The 19,956-nt window shown below is 40.1% G+C and overlaps 1 protein-coding gene across 2 annotated transcripts in view; it reads left to right on the forward strand.

The window, feature by feature from the left end:
* LOC136862736 (putative fatty acyl-CoA reductase CG5065) overlaps positions 1–19,956 on the forward strand; it is a 331,924-nt gene that overhangs the window by 273,072 nt on the left and 38,896 nt on the right. For both annotated transcript variants that reach the window (XM_067138961.2, XM_067138962.2), the window contains 2 exons: positions 14,922–15,031; positions 19,233–19,431. In XM_067138961.2, the coding sequence (XP_066995062.2) occupies positions 14,922–15,031; positions 19,233–19,431 (309 nt within the window). The remainder of the gene's footprint in view (positions 1–14,921; positions 15,032–19,232; positions 19,432–19,956) is intronic.

Raw genomic sequence — 19,956 nt, forward strand, 5'->3', positions numbered from 1 at the left:
AGAATAAAACGCCGGCCCCGTGGTGTAGGGGTAGCGTGCTTGCCTCTTACTCGGAGGCCCCGGGTTCGATTCCCGGCCAGGTCAGGGATTTTTACCTGGACCTGAGGGCTGGTTCGAGGTCCACTCAGCCTACGTGATTAGAATTGAGAAGCTATCTGACGGTTAGATAGCGGCCCCGGTCTAGAAAGCCAAAGATAACGGCCGAGAGGATCCGTTGTGCTGATCACACGACACCTCGTAATCTGCAGGCCTTCGGGATGAGCAGCGGTCGCTTGGTAGGCCAAGGCCCTTCAAGGGCTGTAGTGCCATGGGGTTTGGTTTTTTTATAATAATAAAACGTTTAATAATATTACTTTTGCGCCTCTCTCTTGGCACAGGCCAGAACAAAATGTAGCTTCCACCGAAGTCCCAGTCTTATCCATGAGGTATGGGTAGTGCCGATTAATGGCATTCAGAACACAACCAGCGCATCTGATTGTTATGAAAGGTGTTACTCATAAGGTCATACGTGCTGCAATAGCACTTTCTGGCTCAGAGAGGAAAGTAATGGCTAACTACCTCACTCCTCATCTTGCCTAGTACGCCTCATTATGGCGCAATTATCGTTTTTTGCAGTTTTTAAATAACCACAAGACCTTTGGTGGAGTTATTTGCTTTTTTTGCTAGTGGTTTTACGCCGCCCCGACACAGAAAGGTCTTATGGCGACGATGGGATAGGAAAGGCCTAGGAGTTGGAAGGAAGCGGCCGTGACCTTAATTAAGGTACAGCTCCAGCATTTGCCTGGTGTGAAAATGGGAAACCACGGAAAACCATCTTCAGGGCTGCTGACAGTGGGATTCGAACCCACTATCCCCCGGAGTTATTTGAGGATCCATCCAGTCTTTGGGCTGATGACCAGACAGACAGACAGACAGACACAATAATTTTGTAAATCCTTGCAATGGTGGGCCTATTTAAATCAAACCGACCGTTTTATCTCCCCTCCCTCCTCCTCCACCCCCCCACCCCCCCGAACTCCCAGCCAAGTTTAAGGTTTGTGTCAACTAACATATAAAAATCCTCTTATTCCGATCTTATTTCAAGATTTTAAGCCGAATGATGAATTATTATTGAAGCTATTTTCTACTGCATGTAGTATGTACGTACAAAACAGCACATAACATTCTCAGTAACACATACATTGAACATAATGAGCAGCAGTGTAACGGTGACGTATTGAAGATATTCAAGAATATGGAACATCTCAGTACTAACAACAGTACTTGGTGTTGCACTAACAGACATTCCTGCAACGCTGGAAGAGAAAAGGGTCAGGACTGGGAAGTTTGCGACCGTGGCCTTAAATAAGGTGCAGCATGGTCCACTACACTCATTCAATGAATTTCTGAATCTAAGCCTGAATCCATAAACAACTGTGTGCTTCTCTTTTGTTTAGCATAGTGCTGTTTACAAACTGCGCAAAACATTTCGATTAAACTTGCTTCGGGTACGATGAAGCATGTTTGTCTTCTCGAAGGACTACGTCCCGGAGGAGCGTGCATGTTTTATTATTTATTTATTTATTTATTTATTTATTTATTTATTTATTTATTTATTTATTTCTAAGGCAATAATAATAATTTCGTGTCTATTTCTAGCCGAGTGCAGCCCTTGTAAAGCAGACCCTCCGATGAGGGTGGGCGGCATCTGCATGTGTAGGGAACTGCGTGTTATTGTGGTGGATGATAGTGTTATGTGTGGTGTGTGAGTTGCAGGGATGTTGGAGACAGCACAAACACCCAGCCCCCGAGCCATTGGAATTTTTTTCTATTTGCTTTACGTACGTCGCACCGACACAGATAGGTCTTATGGCGACGATGGGATAGGAAAGGCCTAGGAATGGGAAGGAAGTGGCTGTGGCCTTAATGAAGGTACAGCCCCAGTATTTTCCTGGTGTGAAAATGGGAAACCACGGAAAACCCTATTCAGAGCTGCCGACAGTGGGGCTCGAACCCACTATCTCCCGATTACTGGATACTGGCCACACTTAAGCGGCTGCAGCTATCGAACTCGGTCCATTAGAATTAACCAATGGATGTTAAAATCCCCGACCCGGCCGGGAATAGAACCCGGGACCCTCTGAACCGAAGGCGAGTACGCTGACCATTCAGCCAACGAGTCGGAGATTTCTAAGGCAAGAAGTTGGTAATGATGTGGGTTTAGAACCCATATGTCTGCGAAGTCCATAGCTGTGGCAATATTAGCTTGGAAGCAATTAACATTCCAAGGTCAAGGGGTGAGGCAGCATTAGCTTAAAAGCGCTAAACATTCGTGGTCTACTGGATCTGTTTATGATCCAAACGGAGTCATTAAATTCTTAGAAAAATGATTCCCTGATATTCTGAGAAGTATTGTGAATATTGGGAATCAGATTTGATTCTTGATAGAATGTTACTAACTGGTGCGTAACTGACCGCATCGGTCAAAACTAGGCCTGGTTATCAATCTCTAAATGAGGGGAATATCAACTCCATAAGAAATATCGCAGTACTGTATTCTTTAAGTTGTCCTTGAGACGAAGTATTCAGAGGTATTTAGTCAGCAGTATGTAAAGATTGTTGGTTACAAGGATAATGTCCAGATAGAAAAGGTGACTAATGCTAAAGAAGTATTAAAATTTACATATGATAACAATGACATTTACAATAAGATATAAAAGTTGGAAACTAGAAAATCGGCTGAAATTGATAAGATTTTTGGGGATATACTAAAGATAATGGGTTGGGATATAGTACCATATCTGAAGTACTTATTTCACTATTGTTTGCATGAAGGAGTTCTACCAAATAAATGGAGAGTTGCTATAGTAGCCCCTGTGCATAAAGGAAAGGGTGATAGACATAAAGCTGAAAATTACAGGCCAGTAAGTTTGACATGTGTTGCATGTAAGCTTTGGGAAGGCATGTTTGCAAAATTAATAACTGCTTCGATAGAAGACAGTTCGAGTTTAGGAAAGGTTATTCCGCTGAAGCTCAACTTGTAGGATTCCAGCAAGATATAGCAGATATCTTGGATTCAGGAGGTCAAATGGACTGTTCGCGATTGACCTGTCTAAAGCATTCGATAGGGTGGATCATGGGAGACTACTGGCAGAAATGAGTGCAATTGGACTAGACAAAAGAGTGACTGAATGTGTTGCCATATTTCTAGAAAATAGATCTCAGAGAATTAGAGTAGGCGAGACTTTATCTGACCCTGCAATAATTAAGAGGGGAATTCCTTAAGGCAGTATTATTGGACCATTATATTTTCTTATATACAGTATATATATATATATATACAGGGGAAGGGAAAAAACTACTTGTAACTAAGAATTACTTAGAAATCAGACTTACGCAATGCTTCACATATTTATCGAAAAACCAATGTAATAGGCCTACATGTGTAAACCCTTGCAAATAATAAATACATTAGGACAGAAAATATTATTTGAACTTGGTCCAACCTTAAAGTTTGGCTGTTTCACTTTTCTTGTATTAAGGCCATAAATCTCCTTTAGCAAACTTAGTAATGAATTCAAAGCATTTTCACTACAACTTTTCGCACTGATGTAACGCCTACACACTTCGATTGCACTTAACACTTCACTCAGTTCAGGTGTCAAGATTCAAGTCGTTATCACCATCTCCAATGTCACTATCGCTTGTAGTTGGTCCATCACCATAACCGCCGCGTTGTTGGCATAGATGAGCAATAATCTCTTTATCCGGTAGTTCTCCACAAAAGTATAGAATTCTACACCCTCCGGTAGCGTTAGCTCATTGCCAGACAAAACTTTGTCCCCATAATCATCATTAGAGGCAGCCTCTTCTAGTAAGACACCAGGTTTGCGGAAACAGGTGCTGATTGTGGAGGATGACACCTGCTTCTAGGCAGCCGAAACAAAATCCATGGCTTGTAGCAAAATAATGGAGAGAGGTTCATTTCCTGCATCACTCAGTGTTATTAAATGTTGAACCAGCAATTTTCTATAATGCACTTTGAAATTTGCAATGATGCCCAAATCGAGCTGTTGTAGAATACTGGTACTGTACGAGGGAAATTCCACTCGGACATTACCCAGAAGAATTGAGGTGGATTTGCTGCACATCGATCCATAAGAAGAAGGATCTTCTGTTTCTTTTTCATTTTAATGTCCAGTTTTTTCAACCACTGTTCCATTGGATTCATATTCCGTAGGTTTTGTTTTCCTTAAAACACCTCGGATTCTTCGATTTTCCTATCACTTGTCAGATCCATCTGCATTGGTGGCGAGAAGTACAGTTACACGAATTTCACTTTTCTTCCCTCCATGGCATGAGTCACCTTTTTCAGCTAATGTTTTCTATTGAATGAGATTGTAGAATAGGCCAGTCTCATCGCAGTTGTAGATGTCTGGAGGCTGATAATCGCTTACGATACCCGGCGGAACCTCTTCTTTCCAGTGTTGCACCGTGACGTCGTCCACAGATTTTGAGTCACCGCAAATTGTTCTCCCTGTGATTCCATGACGATCTTTAAATCCTTGCAACCATCCTGATGAAGCCTTGAAAACATCAGTGATACTCACCATTTTAGCTAAATCTATCGCCTTTGCCTTCAGCATGTCTCCACTAATTGGTAGTGCTGCAGCCCGCTGATGCTGGAACCATGTGAAAAGAGCTTTCTCCACATCTACGTACCTTCCTTCTTGCTGACGGCTGCGCTTTGCTGATTTTGAACCCACTTTTAAGAACTCATCCAAAATAGTGTTTCTTTTACTGATGACTGTACATAACGTTGTATAAGCAATCCCTAAGCAATTTCAGTTTTTGTTTTGTGTGGATTAGCGTCCACTTCTCGTATAACTTTTCCTTTTTCTGTTCTCCATGGCTAATCAAAAGCAACTGAATGACAAACTACTGTTCAACAGTCAACACCAGATACCAGCATCGTAGACATTTTACTTCTCCGTTGTTCCCACGAAAGACATTCTCATATTCAAACAAATTTACTGTATTTTCGTTTGTTTCCGCACCAAAACCGCCCACTTTGCGTATAATGTATCTTAATCTTTGGCGGCGTGTCAAAAACGACGAAGATAGTGGAGGAGCGAAGGGAACTCGCCTTTGTTAAGCCGCCAGTAAGTAAGGGTCAACAATGTCACTCGGCGAAACTCTCTGTGTTCTGTTTGAACACCGAAACCCGATCGCTCTACTTCCGCCTACGCCGACAAAGAGGAAACTTCGTAAGTACCGTAGTTTCTTTTTAAGAAGTACATTCTCATTGCCATTACTCAAAACTCAGTTATATTTCACTGACACTTAATACGTATAACAGCGAATTACGTATAAACCGATTACGTACAAATAAGGTTTAATTAACACGCTTTTAAATTATATTTCGCCGGGACCTAAAGGAAATTACGTACAAATACGAATTAGGTAGAACAGAGTTACGTATAAAGCAGGTTCAACTGTATATATATACAGTATATCAATGATATGAGTAAACAAGTGGAATCAGAGATAAGGCTTTTGCGGATGATGTTATCCTGTACAGAGTAACAAATAAGTTACAAGATCGTGAGCAACTGCAAAATGTCCTCGATAATGTTGTGAGATGGACAGCAGGCAATGGTATGTTGATAAACGTGGTTAAAAGCCAGGTTGTGAATTTCACAAATAGGAAAAGTCCTCTGAGTTTTAATTACTGCATTAATGGGGTGAAAGTTCCTTTTCGGGATCTGGGACTTAATATCAGGAAAGATCTTCATTGGGCTAATCACATAAATGGGATTGTAAATAAAGGATACAGATCTCTGCACATGGTTATGAGGGTATTTAGTGGTTGTAGTAGGGTGTAAAGGAGAGTGCATATACTGTAAGTCTCTTGTAAGACCCCAACTATAGTATGGTTCCAGTGTATGGGACCCTCACCAGGATTACTTGAATCATGAACTGGAAAAATTCCAAAGAAAAAAGCTTGATTTGTTCTGAATGATTTCCGACAAAAGAGTAACGTTACAAAAATGTTGCAAAGTTTGGGCTGGGAAGACTTGGGAGAAAGAAGACGAGCTGCTCGACTAAGTGGTATGTTCCGAGCTGTCACGAAGAGATGGCGTGGAATGACATTAGTAGACGAATGAGTTTGACTGGTGTCTTTAAAAGTAGGAGAGATCACAATCTATATATATATATATATATATATATATAATAACTTGTCCTGACTGACTGACTGACTGACTGACTGACTGACTGACTGACTGACTGACTGATTCATCATCGCCGAGCCAAAACTACTGGACATAGAGAAATGAAATTTTGGGGATATATTCACATTAAGATGTAGGTGCTCGCTAAGAGAGGATTTTTGGATATTCCTTCGCTAAAGGGGTGAAAAGGGGGGTGAAATTTTAAAATAAGTGTATCTATATCTCGAAAATTTTAAAGTTTACAGATGTGAAAATTGGTATTTAGAATCTTCTTTTAAAATTAAGATATACATATTTTTTTATTTTCAGAAAATCCCAAACGGAGGGGTGAAAAGGGTGAAAAAGGGGTTGAATGCCTTTAATCAGGATACTGGTACTTATATCTCAGAAACTGAAGATATTACAGACCTGAAAACTGGTACGTTTGATTGCTTTTAAAAATAAAGAAACACGTATTTTTTTGTTTTTGGAAAATCCAATTAATGAGAGGGTGAAAAGGGGGGGGTGAATTTTTAAAATCAGTGCATCTGTATCTCAAAACCTTTAAAGTTTACAGATGTAAAAATTGGTATTTAGAATCTTCATTAAAAATAAAGAAACAAGCATTTTTTGTTTTCGGATAATCCCAACAGGAGAGGTGAAAAGGGGTGTAAAAGGGGTTGAATGCCTTTAATGAGAATGCTTATATCTCAGAAACTGACGATATTACAGGCCTGAAAATTGGTGTTTGGGATCTCCTTTAAAAAAAAGAAACACGTATTTTTTGTTTTTGGAAAATCAAATTAATGGGGGTGGAGAGGGGGGAAATTTTTAAAATGAGTGTATTTATATCTCAAGACTTTTAAAGTTTATAGATGTAAATATTGGTATTTAGAATCTCCTTTAAAAATACAGAAAAATGTATTTTTTGTTTTCGGAAAATCCCAATAGGAAGGGTGGAAAAGGGTGAAAAAGGGGATGAATGCCTTTAATGAGGCTACTTATATTTCAGAACTTGAAGATATTACAGACCTGAAAATTGGTATTTGAGATCTACCTTAAAAATAATTAAACAGGTATTTTTTCGTTTTTGAAAATCCAAATAATGGGGGGTGAAAAGGGGGGTGAATTTTTCAAATGAGTGTGTCTAAATCTTAAAACTTTAAAAGTTTACAGATGTAAAAATTAGTATTTAGAATCTCCCTTGAAAATAAAGGAACACGTATTTTTTTGTTTTCTGTAAATCCCAATAGGACTGGTGTAAAAGGGTGAATAATGGGTTCAATGCCTTTAATGAGGATACGTATATCTCAGAAACTGAAGATATTACAGAACTGAAAATTTGTATATGGGATCTCCTTTAAAAATAAAGAAACGCGTATTTTTTTGCTTTTGGAAAATCCAATTAATGGCGGTTAAACAGGAGTGACAAATTGGGGTGAATGTTTTGAAAGACTATATCTACAGAATATCTGAGAAACTTAAAATGTTACAGACGTTAAAAGTGGGTATTTGGAATCTCCTGGAAATGTAAAGAAACATAGGTGATTTGTTTTCGGAAACTCCACTTAAGGGGAACTAAAAAGGGGTGAAATTTTAAAATGAGAATTTCTAGAGTATATCTCAAGAAACTTAACATGTTACAGAAGTGAAATATGGTATTTTTTATCTCTATTAAAAATAAATAAGCGTGTATTTTTAGTTTTCGAAAATACCACTTGGGTGGAGGGGGGGGTAAAAGTGACTGAAAATGGTGTTGAATTCTTTTAATGAGGCTACTGATATCTCAAAAATGAAGGTGTTCCAGTCGTGAAATTTAATATTTGGAATCTGCTTTAAAATTAAAGAAACACGTATTCTCGGAAAATCCAATGAACGGGGAGGGGAGTGAACGAATTGAAACATTAATTCACTTAATTGTATGATAATACATATATCTAATAAAACTAAAGTTGTTACAGACGTGAAAATTGGTATTTTGATCTCCTTTATAAACAAAGAAAAGCGCGTTGGGGGGGGGGGGTGAACCATCTTCTGGGGGGCGGGAGTGAAAAGGAGCTGAATTCCTTTCATGAGGACACATAAATAAAAAAACTGAAGAAGTTAGAGTCGTGATAATTGGTATTTAGAAGATCCTTTACTATTAAATAAACATGTATTTTTTGCTGGAAAATTCACTGTGTGGGGGGGGGGGGAGGAGTGTGAAAGGAAGTGAAAAACTTAATTATTTTTATGGGGATACTTATATCTCAAAACTGAAGGTAATAGACGTGAACATTGGAACCTTCTTTAAACATAAAGAAACACGCCTTCTTTTAATTTTTTTCGGGGGTGGTTAAATAAACTTAACGGCGGTGGGGTGTAAAAGGAGGTGAGACCAATTGATTTTACTGTTCATAATGTACTTATAAGGAGCCTCCGTTGCTCAGGCGGCAGCGCGCCGGCCTCTCACAGCTGGGTTCCGTGGTTCAAATCCCGGTCACTCCATGTGACATTCGTGCTGGACAAAACGGAGGCGGGGCAGAGTTTTTCTCCGGATGCTCCGGTTTTCCCCGTCATCATTCATTCCAGCAACACTGTCCAATATTGCATTTCATTTGTCATTCATCGATCATTGCCCCAGAGGAGTGCTTCGGGAGCCGGCACAATTCCTATTGTCGCCGCTAGATGGGGCTTTATTCATTCCATTCCTGACCCTATCGAATGACTGGAAACAGGCTGTAGATTTTCGATGTACTTATTCTGATCATAAACCGATCATTTTGAATCTTTCCTGGGTTCGTTTTCAATAGCCATTTTTCCTTCGGAAAACGTTCTTAGATTTCAGTAGATTCTCCTGGCATATAAATAAAAATGTAAACACATTTGAAATAAACGATAGGAATGAGATTGACCGTCAAATTATTTACCTCTATAATAAGGTCAATAATGCACGGAAGTATGTCATTCGTGTCGTCGGAAATCCCGCACACTTGCCTACGCGCGACAATGGTGCTGGTCACATTTTCAACAATGACAATGGCAGCAGATGTATTTCACCGCCAAGTAGCGGTCTTGCATCTTGCTGTGGGGTCCAGAACATCTAATAATAATAATAATAATAATAATAATAATAATAATAATAATAATAATAATAATAATAATAATAATAATAATAATAATAATAATGTTCTGGACCGTCGTCAAATGTGCGGACCGCGCTGGAAACGGGTCCTGGACTGGTAATGACTACTATTGCAGTCCGGCCGCGGGTTCAGTACCGCCAAGGCACCCAAGATCTCCTCAAGGATTTGATCCATATTAAAAATGCTTATAGGAAAAAATGGCAAATATTTAGGGAGCCAACTGACGGGTGGAATACCTGGACCTAGCCCGGGAAGTACGAAATCGATTGCTGGAAATAAAAATTGAACATGGGAGGAACTTTGCCGTAATCTCTCAGAAAACGAGTCAGATCACGAATTTCGGCGGATTATATATAAAACGTTAAGCATTCAATTATAAATTTCAGTGTTACACCGTAGCGAAGCACGGGTATCTTGCTAGTATGAAGATAAAGTTGCAATTTGAGAGGACAAATTGGGGCCCATGTACAGCCCCAGCATTTGTCTGCTGTGAAAATGGGAAGCCACGGAAAACCATCTTCAGGACTGACGACAATGCGATTCGAACCCACTATCTCCCGGATGCGAGCTCACAGCTGCGCGCCGCTAACCGCACGGCCAACTCGCCCGTATAATTATCATCATCATTATCACACATTATAAATCTTGACGAAAGTAACCACAGTTACATAAAGCAATACCGCAGAGACCACGTTTAGGCAGATTAATAGATCGTTTCTGCGCATACAAATGTACGCCGTTGATGATTAATTACGTCCCACGTAACTCATATAAATGAATAATATTCTTCTAACTCGCGGTATCTCTCAGAGATAATGGAAAGGTAAGATTTGGTACACACGGATAATATTTTTGAGTTCCCTTACGTTGAATAGTGCAATATTGTTCATGGTAGTGAATATTTCTTACTTTTATGTCTGCAAATGGGTGGCCTCGTATCGGTAGTACGTTAAAGAACTCCTGCGGGACAAAATTACGTCACCTCGGTTTCTCCCAAAACCTTCGTAAGTAGTTAGTGGGACTCAAAAACGATAAGAAATAACGTTCACACTATTCATTGACCTTCAAGGCCTGTGACGTAACCACAATATTGTTGTCACTGAAGCGCACACATTGATCGCTCGCTCGTGTACCCGCAGGGCCAAAAGCTCGAAGTAAACACCTCTGCTCTATACAGTATATAACATCATCCACAAATTGCTGGTCTTCACTCATAACCAGAATTAGGATTTTTAGGTGCGCACCTTTTTTGTTGGGGTAAATTAAAGCTTTCGGAAAGATATCATTGTGTGAAATGTTGTTTCTAGTTGCGAAAAGAAGCACCTTTATCCCTTTTCCCCCAACCATTCTCATAATTCCCTTTTCTCCCTTTTTTCTTTTAAGTTTAATTCCAATTTATTCTATAAGTTTTCTAATCAATATAAAATATATAACTTTCGATTAACGTCTCCTCAGCTTGCTGTGTACGTGCGAATAGTAAGCCTACCTCTTTCAGTAAACACCGTGCGGGAGTTGAAAGCACACCTGCAACAATGGAAAATAATTGTGTGTTCCACAAAACTTCTTTCTCTCGCTTTACCGCTATAATGTAACCCGCAATAATGCAGTTGCCAATGAGTGATTCTATCCCACCAGAATCAGTAGCCTGCTATTCGTGAATGTGAGTTTGTTACTGTGAGATAGCGATGGGCATTCCGAATGAAAACTATCGAATTATTCGATAGTCTCAAACTACCGTTTCATTCGATTATTTTCAACAACATTCGATGTTTCATTCGGTCTATATGATACTGAATTCTCCTGCAGCAGTTGCTCCCACTTCGCTCAAAACGATAGTACGTAAATCAAATGTTAAGGAAACGATAGGAACCAATGCAATAGTATTACGGTCTAGGAGAGCAACTATCGCGCGCGAATTTTAAATATTATCCAATGATGGTCCGTAAATATTATTCTCTCCATTACATGGGCAAAAAAAGCAGTCCAGCAGAATTCTGGATGACACACAAATCTGCCATGGAACTCTTATACACATTGTCACAGAAAAATCTCACAGTTCCTGCAATATTTGTTCCAGCAGGAATAATATTTTCGAAAGCTGTCCAGATGAGTGAAAGAAGAAACAGGCTGAAAGCAAAACATTTAGATCTTTTAATATTCCTGAACAAAAATCTTTGATTATAGGAAGACAGTGGTAGCCTAAGTGTCTGATTAATTATACTGCAAGTTTAACATATTGTTTTAGTTATCCTAACCTGTTCTATGTGCACAGAATGAAAACATTTGATCTAGCTACTTTATGTACTTTTTACCACGACATATTATTAGTGACTGCACATATAAATGCTTATTGCTCTATTACATGTGTGTTTCATTTAGTTCGCGGTTTGGTTGTATTTTTTCATGTTAAAATGCAATTTTTTAAAATATAATGTAAGTATCTGAAAATCTATGACAGCTTTGAAGAGAGCTATGTTTAACGGCTGTTTGCACATGTATATTGTTTGACATGATACCAGTTAAATAAATAAAAATGTATTTTACTGTACTTCCTCCTACGAAGAGAGATTGCCTAACCTAAAACTGACAAAGTGCACCATTAAATATTTCATATTAAAATAAGTAGGCCTATGTGGTCCCAGTGTCCATAATGTTAATAATGAGTATTCTATAAATTGTTCCTAATGATTAGCACAGATCTTGTGGGAGCCGAAATTGCAAGGATCAGAGTAGATATAAGACCGTACACTGTAAAAAGCGTGCATATTGCAGTAATTAGTAGCTACCGTAACGAATGCCAGCAATTCGGAAACCGAATGAAAACTATCGAATAAAAACATTCGGTTGTTCTCCTGGACTATCGTTTAACAATCGATAGCAGGAAACATTCGATATGCCCATCACTACTGTGAGAGAAGTCATCTGATCGCATGGAGGCGCAGACTGGTGACACAGAGATGTCAGCAACCGCACCCACGTTGTACCGAGAACTGAGACTGGGTTCTGCTCGAAGCTACTAGAAATCGCTGAGACTGCAGTTCCAGTATGAATGACAACATTCTGGTAACTGTCGCGGTGTTATAAGAGAGTGTGGACAGCAAGTGAGCGAGTGAGCGTAAGAGTGAGTTGAAGGAATTAAACATTGATTTGTGTGTAGCTCCTACACAAGGAGTAATTCCACTCAATACGGTGAACCATGCAGCCTTCAAGGATTTCTTGAAAAATACACAAAGATGTCAATGCCCGATGAGAGTACTTTAAGAAAAAACTACATGGAGCCTGTTTACCAAGAAACCATACAAGGAATAAAGGAGAAAGTGTCTAATTGCGATGTGGGAATTATTGTGGATGAAACCATAGACTCAATGGAACGATATGTTTTGAACATTTTAGTTTTTCCCTTAGCAGGGGAGAACGTTGAGCCCATGTTGTTAAAAATGTATGAGCTGCAGAAAGCCAGTGCCAGTACAGTAATACAATCAATTATGGATTACCAAAAACTCTGACCTACTGGTATCGAGTTTGAAAATCTTCTTCTTGTGGTTACGGACCAAGCTCCATACATGGTTCAGCTGTTAACCTATTGAAACCTTTATTTCCTAAGTTGAAGCATGTGACATGCTTGGTTCATTCCCTTCACTGTCTCTGTGAATCCATAAGGAACAAATACGACATCGCAAATCAATTCATCTCTGCCCTGAAGAAGATTCTATTGGTATCTCCGAGTCGTGTTGTTGCCTTCAGGGAAACCACTGGCCTGCCCCTTCCAAATTTCCCGGTCATTACTTGCTGGGGATCGTGGATTGAGTGTGCTGCTATGTTGTGTGAGAATTTTGACAAAATTAGGGAATTTGTGCTTTCTTTGGATCCAGCCGACACAGGTGCAATTTTCAAGGCACAGCAACTTCTGTTACCGGAGAAAATACATAATTTGCGGACAGAACTATATTGTGTACTTAGTTACAAGTACCTGACTGCAGTGATTAAACGATTAGGAGAACAAGGTCTGGGAAAGGAAAAACAATGGGATAGTTTTACTTCCGTGAGGGAGCAGTTTAGATGGCTTTGCCAAAGACGAACTTGGGTCTAGTCTTCAGAAGAATCAAGACATTGAGGAATTCGCCACATCTGTAGAGTTGCCATTCCGAGTGAATACGAGGTTTGCCCGACTGGTTTCTGTGGATGTCGAAAGAAGCTTTAGCATCTAGAAAGATATTCTATCCCCTAATAGAAACAGACATACTTTTAAAAATGTAGAGATGCTTAATATCTTGAAGTACAGCAGCTTCATGATTTTTCCTTCTTTTGATGAGTGATAATTTGATGTACTTGTTTGTAATTCAATAAACTAGAATAGAGGAAAGAGAAATCGTTGAATTAGTTTAATTAAACACCACCTTTTGTCCCTTTTTTACCTTATTTGAAAACCTTTTCCCTTCCTTTTTTCATCTGAAATTTGCACCTAAAAATTTGCTCATAACCTTTATATATATGTAAGAAAATATAAAAGTCCAATAGTATTGCCTTGTGGAACTTCCCTTTTAATCATTACAGGGTTAGATAATGATTCACTACTCTAAATCATTGAGTTCTATTTTCTCGAAATTTTGCCACCCGTTCAGTCACTCTTTTTGTCTAGTCCAATATCCCTCACTTTTTTCAGTAGTCTACCATGACGTTCCCTATCAAAAGCCTTGTATATGTCAATAGCGATACAGTCCATTTGTCCTCCTGAATCTAAAATAACTGCTATATCTTGCTGGAATTCTATAAGATGGAATAGAATTTCCTAAGCCCGAGCTTCTTTCTAACTAACCCGTTAGTAATTTGACAAATGAGTTGAATATAATAAGGAAAAATGCTTTCCCAAAGCTTACATCAGGGCCTCTCAAACGCCCAAAATCTCACGCGTGCAAATTGAGGCGCAGAATTCCTGTGCACAGTGCATCGGTCCCACTCGGGTCGGCTCGGACCAACGCTTCGTCTCTGGGCTACACGGCTAAGATGGGCGCAACTCGGCTCAACTCGGCTCGGATTTGGAGCGCTACGGAGCAAGTGAGGAAGAGAGAGACAGACGGAGCGAGTGAGACAGTCGTGGGGAAAGAGAGAGACAGCGCTATTGCTCCAAATCGAGGAGTGGGGGGGGGGTCTGCACTCTGGTCAACCAAGCGAAGTCGTCTTGTGCACCGTGCACATTATATGCATCAGGTGCATGCACTCTGAGAGGCCCTGGCTTACATGCAACACATGTCAAGCTGACTGGTCCGTAATTATCCGCTTAATGTTTATCACCCTTTTAAAAAAATGTTATCGTAGGTATCAATGATTGATATAATGGTTACGAAGGAGAGAAAAAGAGAGCGTGTGTGTGTGTGTGTGTGTGTGTGTGTGTGTGAGGGAGAGAGGGAGAGAATGTCACTGTAGTTTATTATTTATATATTGTGTTATCACACCACATTTTAGTCTTCGACTGAATCTGTGAGACATTTTGATGTATAGGGGGTTGGATTTCGCCATTTTTCACCAGACCTCGCATATTTCTTGCAAATATTATGGTAAATAAATTAACAACTCGGGTAATTATCGTGTTATGTGTGTTTTTCAGGTTGCTGAAACCTCACCCCAATACGTATACGTTCTCCAAGCGTTTAGCCGAGAAGCTTGTTGAGTCATACTACCCCACGTTGCCCGTCACCATCGCACGACCTTCCATAGGTAAGTCCATGTCACATTCGAGTACCAACTTCGTATTTTATTCTTTCTTTCCTTTTAGCAACTTCTTTATATTAAACAGATGACAGCTGTTTGTCAGGTCAAACACCATTCGAGATCTGGAAAGCCAAGGTGATTGATTCGATTCCGGGCTATACATATTTATTACTTTTGCTGGTGTTTAACGTTGTACTAACTCACGTAGGTCTTCGGCGACGGTGAGATAGGCAAGCGCCGGGACTGGGAAAGAAGCGAACTGTGCCATGAAAATGGCGTGGAACTGGGAAACCACAGAAAACCATGACTGGGAAAAAAGCGAACTGTGCCATGAAAATGGTGTGGAACTGGGAAACCACAGAAAACCATGACTGGGAAAGAAGCGAACTGTGCCCTGAAAATGGTGTGGAACTGGGAAACCACAGAAAATCATGACTGGGAAAGAAGCGAACTGTGCCCTGAAAATGGTGTAGAAGTGGGAAACCACAGAAAATCATATTCACGTATGCTGATGGTGGAGTTCGAACCTACTATCTCACGAAGGCAAGCTAACAGCAACGGGGAACGTATCACGCAGCCAACTCGCTTGTTTGGCTACAGTGATAATGGACGGCCATCGTAAATGTGAATTTTCCATCGTTTCCCTGCACTTTCACCAGGTAATGTGTAGGCTAGTTCCAATTTCAAGTTTCACCACATCTCCCCAAATCCTCTTCCCAGATATTACAGATAAATGAGCACCTCTGTTGATCAGTGGTAGAGTGTTGGCCTAAGGGTCACAAGATCGCGGGACCAAATCCGGCAGATGTAGTCGGATTTTTTAAGGGAGAAGTATAGCCGATTCGGCACTCCATATCGTACGGTGTCTCTGGTGACACATGTGATGTGTACCTGACACAGTTAATTAATACACAACCTTGGGTCGCCCAGCTGAGATCCGGTTTACTCTGCCATCTGGTAGCGTAAAACGGAACGTCGAAATTGGCGCGTAGGCATATGTCATATTGGCATGTCTATACACGGTAATTGAGACCATCTTTTTTTTTTTCACAATTTGCTCTACGTCACACCGACACTGGTAGGTCTTATGGCGACGATAGTACAGGAGAAGGCTAGGAGTGGGAAGGAAACGACCGTGGCCGTGCCTGGTGTGAAAATGGAAACCACAAAAACCCTCTTCAGGTCTATCAACAGTGGCGTTCGAACCCACTATCTCCCGAATGCATGCTGATAGCTACGTGACCCAAACCACGCAGCCACTTGATCGGTATTATTATTATTAATTTTATTATTATTATTATTATTATTATTATTATTATTATTATTATTATTATTACCGGGCGAGTTGGCCGTGCGCGTAGAGGCGCGTGGCTGTGAGCTTGCATCCGGGAGATAGTAGGTTCGAATCCCACTATCGGCAGCCCTGAAGATGGTTTTCCGTGGTTTCCCATTTTCACACCAGGCAAATGCTGGGGCTGTACCTTAATTAAGGCCACGGCCGCTTCCTTCCAACTCCTAGGCCTTTCCTATCCCATCGTCGCCATAAGACCTATCTGTGTCGGTGCGACGTAAAGCCCCTAGCAAAAAAAAATATTATTATTATTATTATTATTATTATTATTATTATTATTATTATTATTATTATTATTTGCTAGTTGTTTTACGTCGCACCGACACAGATAGGTCTTACGGCGACGATATTATTATTAGGAGTAGTTACTACTACTCTGTGGTATAGTGGTTAGTGTGAGTAGCTGCCACCCCCGGAGGCCGAGGTTCGATTCTAGGCTCTGCCACGAAATTTGAAAAGTGATACGAGCCCTGGAACGGTCCCCACTCAGCCCCGGGAGGTCAGATGGGTAGAAGGGATCCGATTCCCGCCTCAGCCATTCTCCAAGTGGTTTTCCGTGGTTTCCCACTTCTTCTCCAGGCAAATGCTGGGATTGTACCTAACTGAAGGCCAAGGCCGCTTACTTCCCTCTTCCATACCTATCCTTTCCAATCTCCCCATCCCCGGCAAGGCCCCAGTTCAGCATAGCAGGTGAGGCCGCCTGGGTGAGGACACTGCTAGAAGTAGGATCCCTCGCTGAGTCACTGTGAAAAGCCAACACTGGAAGGTAAACGGATTAAGTAATAATAATAATAATAATAATAATAATAATAATAATAATAATAATAATAATAATAATAATAATAATAATAATAATAATAATAATAATTGTTACGGAGTTACCCGTGGACTGCAGAGGTGAAAGAAGGTGCGGGCTGGAATGGGTCTAACTACAAGGCCGAAAGATGAATTAAAATTTCAATAAAGGTTATATTTTCAAAAGTAGAAAAACTTAACAAATTTTACATAGAATTTAAACAGATAACAACAACTCAACCACTATCCACAAATCAGGTACAAGGTATAATTTTACAAACGAAAGCCCGAGTTTCGGGGTCCTTAAAAGTTCTGGGCTTCGAGCCCCAATTACACAATCCTTGAGCTACTAGCCCAACTTTACCAAGGTACACTCATTTGTTCAAAGGGCAGAAAACCCCTTCATTCAAAGAGCATAAGCTCCAAAAAAACATGTCAGGCCTCCTAGAGGCACTTTTACCAAAAAATAAAAGAGCTAACCCGCTCTCAATTTTTCAAGCTTATAAGGGTAATACCATACTTTACAATCACTTGCCATCAAGGCACAACTTACAAGAATTAAACAGGGGTATCTCGTACCCAGCCTACAGGGCCTTAAAATAAAAAGAAAAATAATAGGTTAATTTAAATGGCCCTAAATGCAAGAAAGGAAAGGAGGCGTGAATTAGCACTCCTAAATACACATTTTAAAACCTAAGAGGCACTAGGCCGATGACACAGGGGCTATTCCCAAGCTAGGGAGGTGACTCGTATGAGAAAACTTTAAGACAATACAGAAGGGAAGAAACAGTTACAAAACGTAGTCACCTGAAACCAAAAATGAAGGGGAGCTCAAGAGGGTAAAGCACTCTCTATCCCCGATTTACAGTTAAAGATAGATGTTTTTACAAAAGCGACGGCAAATTACATGTTACAAGATAGGTTACGTAGTAAAGGTTTCGGACCTTCCCCGCGGTTTAGACTGCTGAGCTAGCGAGAAATAAAGAAGTTAAGTGGCCATTACCTTGGTGAAGAGCTGCTGCCGGATGAAAGAGGCGCTTCCCGCCTCCTGCTACACTTCCATACACTAGGCTAGATGTTGTTCGAGTGGCCAGGAGCCGTGAAAATCAGCAGTTTTTATACACTCAGGGAAGGTTCGAGACCTTTCATGAATAATTAAGACACACCCACTCGACTTTATTGGCTGGCTAAAATTTACACATCAAAATTGAAGAAGGAGGACACGATTGGTCAAAGATTAATTACAGAAATTCTGGATTGGCTAAGTTCAAAGCTGGCGGAAAGAAAATATTTATATTGCCAACCCACAAATGAAAGAACGAAATTTAGTTATAGGAAAACTTATGAGTACAAAATATCTTCAAGAAAAGTTCCTTCACTTCGCCCCAGGGTTCATGATCATAGTTTTTTAGTAGAGACATCTATAAGAGAATGTCCACACTTCTTGATTAATGGAAAACAAAACGAGTTGAACTCCGCACAGTATTGACAACTTTGTAATTACACAATTTATGGTAGTGCCATCTTCTGAGAAAACTTATAAGTTGATACAGTTGTTAAAGTTCAGAGTTTCTCCTGTAGAGGAGTACTTAAAGGCGGAAAATTCAAATGTGCGGCGTAGAGGTGTACCAACCGGTACAATAATAATAAACAGAATATCGATATTTAATGGTTCTGGAGAGATTTGAGGCTAAACTTTTTATTGACTACTCACCCAATTATATTTGAAAATTGATCACGTTTTGAACCACTGAATTTATTATATTCACTCTGTCGAGGCAGTACAGAAAATTATGTCTTCTCATTAAACCAAGATGTGACTTCCTTTTCGATAATCTCATTTGTAATGAGGAATATTCGAACTACTGCCTCCCTGGTAAGTCACTCAGCAAAATTATGCCTGCTGACAAGAAGAAAAATATCCAGTTCATGAAACATTAGAAGGGTAGTTCTCATCGTGTAATTTTTCCATTTCTGTTTTCATATTATAGAGGTGATGAAGATGAACACATGATATATTATCTTGTTCGTTACACATACTTTTCACGTATCTTGTTACAGTGACTCCAACATGGCATGACCCCTTCCCTGGTTGGGTCGACAACCTCAATGGACCAATAGGACTGCTGGTCGCTGGTGGAAAGGGCGTTCTGCGATCGATGCATGTAAAGGGAGATTCTTACTCTGAAGTTATCCCAGTAGATATGGCCATCAATGGAATTATTCGAATCGCCTGGAAGAACGGCATAAGTAAAGAAAGGTACTTGTATAGTTCATGGTATAATCAATAATAGATAAATGACGATTGTCTGTTCAAAAGATGCAGTGATGGGAAGTGCACAAGAAAAACAATTAATTGTGTTCGATTACAGTTACTTGAGAAATATTTTACTTAATTAATTTTACAAAATGTAATTGGTAAAATTGCAATTACTTTGCAGAATGTTAGTCTTAAAGAAATCGCCACTTTTTTACGCTTGGGGCTGGAATAATACAAAAGTTTGCAAGAGAAGGGATAGATAGATAGATAGATAAAAAAATGGGTGAGCCCTGTTTTCACAGAGCTCCACACGTAGGTCTATGAAGACCCTTTGTGCCCCTTTAACGGGTTTGCCTAGTCCAGCCCTAGTGCTCCTATAAAGGATACCAGTGTCCGGATTTTGGCATTCCTGATGTCCTCCAGGCTCACAAAATGTGAGCCCAGGTATCGATGTCTAGTGCTTGCAAAAGCCTCGCACTGACATAACACATGCGCGGAGGTCTCCTCCTCCTTACCGCATCGTCT

This window comes from Anabrus simplex, chromosome 2 (genome assembly GCF_040414725.1).
Source record: "Anabrus simplex isolate iqAnaSimp1 chromosome 2, ASM4041472v1, whole genome shotgun sequence".
Taxonomy (NCBI): domain Eukaryota; kingdom Metazoa; phylum Arthropoda; class Insecta; order Orthoptera; family Tettigoniidae; genus Anabrus; species Anabrus simplex.